The following is a 4,774-nucleotide window of genomic DNA, read 5'->3' as shown; positions in this document are numbered from 1 at the left end:
CAGCGCCTGGTGCGCGAGATCGCGCAGGACTTCAAGACCGACCTGCGTTTCCAGAGCTCTGCGGTGATGGCTCTGCAGGAAGCGAGCGAGGCCTACCTTGTGGGTCTGTTTGAGGACACCAACTTGTGTGCCATCCATGCCAAGCGTGTCACCATTATGCCCAAGGACATCCAGCTGGCCCGCCGCATTCGTGGCGAGAGGGCGTAAATGTAGTGAATGAAAAGTTGAACCCAAAGGCTCTTTTCAGAGCCACCCACATTTTCTCTAAAAGACTGTATCGTTGTTAATCTATTAAGAAACTCCACTCAGTCCTAAATTACTTGGTATTCTGTAATTGTCTTTAACATCTTATAAGGCCTGCACAGATTTGGACTTTAAACACTTATCCAAATCGTGCTATTCATACTTTTTTGTGTTTGGAGTTCTTGGACTTTTGTCTTACTTGACACCAGCTACACCTTTGCCTTTCAATTACTTTAGTTACCTTGTGGAGGTTATGGTGCAAAGGCAGAATTCTGCCTTTCCTTAACCTGTTAGAATCTCTTAGAAGATTCCTTCTTAGAACCTTGAATTTGATGAACCTGTGCACGTTCTAACTGCTAGTTCTGCTTCCTTTTTTACCATGGCTAAGTAAATGCCATGTCTCTTGAAATACACAGTTTCTCTGGAGAGAAACTTGAACTGTGGGACCTTGCAGGCCTTGCTGGTAGTCAGAACTTGAGCTGACAGCACCAACTAAAGTTAAACTGTCAGCAAGCAAGAATTAAGGGACACTGCTGTCGGGTTGGTGCCTAACTCATTCCTCTGTGTGCTCTCAGGTACAGCGTCTTAATTTTGAAATGGGTTATAAATCAGGATAACCACCACAGTGTGAGAGTGGACATTCACACTCACCATTCCTGTACTCGAATGGTGAGGCAGGGAATTTGGAGACCAGCCTGGGATACAAACAAGTTTAGACATTATCTAGGTTAGTAACATTGTCTTAAAACAGTAAAGAAAGAATAGGATAGAGAAAGCGCTTACTAAGAGCACTTTCTGCTCTTGCAGAAAACTCTCGTTTGCTTCTATGCCAGGGGAGCCATGCTGCTTATAGTTCCCATCCCTGGGGGATCCTGTGCCTCTTGTCTCCCGTGGGACCTTCATTCTTGTGTACATATCCACCAAACAGAGACATAAGTATACACAATTAAAAATAAATATTCAAGGGAGGAATGAAAACCCTGAGGAAGGACAATGCTGATCTTTACTCTGGATTGCTGCAGCTTTGGGAGTCTCATGTTTTCGTTCTCCAGTATTTAATCAAATAGCCCCCAAAGAGTTGTGCTGGGTATGTTTCGTCCACTTGACTCACATGAAGGTCACTTGAGAGGAAGGAAGCTCATCCTAAGAAATACCTTGATCAGAATGTGTGGGTAAATAGGCCGCAGCAGAGGTGGATTCCCGGAGGCTTTCCACACTGTCAGGTCCCACATACAAGAGAAGGTCTAGGGTTCCAAAGGCTGGGGTCTTTGGCAGCGGCAGGTCCTAATGACACAACAAAGCCCTTTGTTCCAAAAGGGTTTATTATCATGGTGGATGGGTCTGGATGTACTCCCCTGAAACTCAGGGCAGACCTGAGTTAAATAGGGAGGGAGAAAGGGGGAGGATCTGGGGAGGAATGCTTAATTTGCTCCGCCCTCTGGCCTTCATTAGTATGTAAATCCCTAGGGCCTGAGGCCTGTAGTCACGCCCTCTACCTGTGCAGTTTGGGAGGGGCTGTAATGGCCTATGTGACTGAACAATGTAGTTCTATGGAGACTAGACTGCTTTTCAGGACCCTGGGTTCTGGGGATGTGGCTGAACACCTGCCGTTTCTCCCTTGGAGTCTCGGGGTTCCAGGCCCATGCTCAACCATGAACCAAGGTACCCTTATGCAGTCCCACAAGAAAGTCTGTAGGCAAGTCTGTAAGACATTGTCTTGATTAATGATTGATACGGAACACCACCATTCACTATGAGTTGTGCTACTCTTGGGCACGTGGTCCTGTGTTTAGGCTGAACAAACTATTAGCTCCATGGTCTCTGATTCTAGTTCTGTCTCCAAATTCCTGCCTTGAATTCCTGCCTCACTTCTTTCAATGAGGACTATGATGGGGAAATGTTAGTCAAACCCTTTCTTCCACAAATTGATTTTTGCCATTGTAACAATACAAAACAAACTAATGTAAACTTCATCAAAGACTGAGTCTTTCAGAGAACTGAGAGGCAACTATCTAAATAATTTCTCTCTATATATACATATATCTTTTGTATATATTATACATACATACATACATACATACACACACATACATACATACATACATATCCATCTTATCTATCTATCTATCTATCTATCCATCCATCCATCTACCTATCTAATTTTTTTTTTTTTTTCTGAGACAGGATTTTCTTGTGTAAGCCCTGGCTGTCCTGGACTTGCTTTGTAGACCAGGCTGGCCTCAAACTCACAGAAATCCTTCTGCCTCTGTCTCCCCAGTGCTAGAATCAAAGGTGTATACCACCATGCCTGGTTATCTGCTTATGTTTTTAATTGTGGGCTCTCTAGTAAATCATACATTCTTGGGTTTTTAGACTCTAAACAATGACTTGGTCTTCCATTGAGATTTACTTTAAGAATCAAAGATCTGCTTTGTGTTTTAATAAGTGTGCTTTTTTGGTAATTCACCACAGGCATCACAGTAACAGATACTCATCACTTTGTGATCGGAAAATTCTATTGGACCAGACTAATTATTTTAATGGATTTTTCTTGATTATTTGGAGGTTGGATTTACTTTTGGATTTCCCCTGTTCAAAATCTCCCTCTCCCTCTCCCTCCCCCTCCCCTTCCCCTCTCCCTCTCTCCCCCTCTCCCCCTCTCCCACTCCCCCTCTCTTTCCCCCCCCCCCCCCCCCCCCCGCTTTCTCCTCAGAAAACAAGAAATGCAGTAACAGATGTCTCTAGAGAGTAGTTGGGATTCCACAGACCAATGTACTTTCCCCATTGTCAGAAGGCTTTGCCACTCCATTTTCTGTGGTCCTGGGACCTTACTGGCTTTTCCTTTTTTGTTTGGAAAGCAGCCATTTCCTTGTTAGAAAAGGAAATCAGTTCCTTTTCTAACGTGGCTCTTCCATTCTTGCTTATCACCAAGTTCAATCTATCACATTTGGTGAGTTTTACAGAAAATCCATGTTTATCTGTCATTACTTAGGCTTCCCATCGGTTGTGATTGTGCTGGGACTGGAGACCGAGTAGAAAGTGAAGCTGAGAAGACTCTGCTGCACCCCAGGTGAAAAATTAGCATATGGAAAAAAGGTTGTTATAAGGAAGTTTGGAAAGCACTGTTCAGTCCCTCATCACATCTGTCACTCTTGGAGGAGAAAGAGTACTGTGTAAAGTCTGAAGGTGACCTCAAAAATTCACCATTTGGAGATTTGGAATACCAGTAAGAGTGAACTGTAGGAAGCTGTAAACCAATAATAAATATCTAACAGCACTGTGAGAAAGCCCATGCTATTCAGATGACCTCAAAGTTATTTATGAGAGACAAAAGCCCCATAGTCAGCTTTTTGTTCTGGTTGGCTTCCTTCCTTGGATGTATATTCCTTAATAAATTGTCCCAGTTTTTGATGCAACTGTGCATCTCTGTTCAATGTTTTGTTCCTAGACAGAAAAATGTGGGACCTTTGGGGAATATGCTTGTACTGACCTAGGAAGATAATCCATGTTAGGCATGATAATTCTGCTCATGAGAAAATGAAGAAATATTAAATTTCCTATAATCTTTCATGTTTGGGAGATTTATCAATACCGAAGAAAGAACACCAATTATCAATGATTGGAACAGACATTAAAAGATCTGTACACTCATAAGACATAGAAATGTGACTATAAGATTAAGATGACAATCTCATACCTTGCAAAGCAGAGTGGAAGGAGGGTACAGTAAGGACTGTGGCCCCAGCACTCTTATGTCTATCTTGAAAGATTTCAAAGCTGATTCAAGAGGGATATCTAGTCTTACATAGAGGTTATTTGGCCCATGACCTTAAAAACATCTCTCCATTATTAAAAATTCAGACTTGATTTATTCTCTATAAGGTTTGACCTCTACTCCTGAGAAGACTGAAAGTTATGTTTACTATTCCTCTATAAAAATCTGTAAGAATAATTGAAGGACAAAAATAGTAATAGTACCCTTCAGTTGCAGATTATTGGACATCTCTTATATATTATTATAAGAAATACAATTTCATTTCAACCCTGTTCCCCCCCACACACACACAACCTTACATTAGCACAGCCTATCTTCGAACTCACTATGTACCTGAGATTTATTTGTATCCGATATTCCTGCTTTAACTTCCTAAGCAATGCTGGGATTACAGGAGTGCATTACCAGCAGCCCATTGTATATAGTCCCCAGGATTGAACCCAGTGTTTTTATACTAGTCAAGCACTCTACCCAGTAAATATTCACATAAAGTTTTAATGTTTCTTTCTGAACATCCAGAAACTCAGAGTTTTTGAATTCTGCAGGGCTCTTCTAGAAGAGTGATTCTAAAACATTGTTTTGGGGCATAGACTCATTTGTAGAGCAGAAGAAAATATTCTGCTCCTTCCTAGAAGAGTAATGTAGATATAGAAAACAATGCAACTGTATTAGCATTTTATTTATTTTATTTATTTTTTACAAGCAATGTTAGAACTTTATAGATTGTTCACACATATACACACTCACCCCCCCCCC

General features: G+C 41.6%; 1 protein-coding gene across 1 annotated transcript in view; it reads left to right on the top strand.

Annotated features, from left to right (window-relative positions):
* Positions 1 to 4,774, top strand: part of LOC114628358 — a 53,488-nt gene that overhangs the window by 47,532 nt on the left and 1,182 nt on the right. Inside the window, exons 8-9 of the mRNA XM_028776340.1 lie at positions 4 to 203; positions 819 to 912. Of these exons, the coding sequence (XP_028632173.1) occupies positions 4 to 203; positions 819 to 912 (294 nt within the window). The remainder of the gene's footprint in view (positions 1 to 3; positions 204 to 818; positions 913 to 4,774) is intronic.

This window comes from Grammomys surdaster, unplaced genomic scaffold (assembly GCF_004785775.1).
Source record: "Grammomys surdaster isolate TR1022 unplaced genomic scaffold, NIH_TR_1.0 267, whole genome shotgun sequence".
NCBI classification, from domain to species: Eukaryota; Metazoa; Chordata; class Mammalia; order Rodentia; family Muridae; genus Grammomys; species Grammomys surdaster.
Note: the sequence above shows the minus strand (reverse complement) of the source record. Positions and strands in the feature narration are given on the sequence as shown.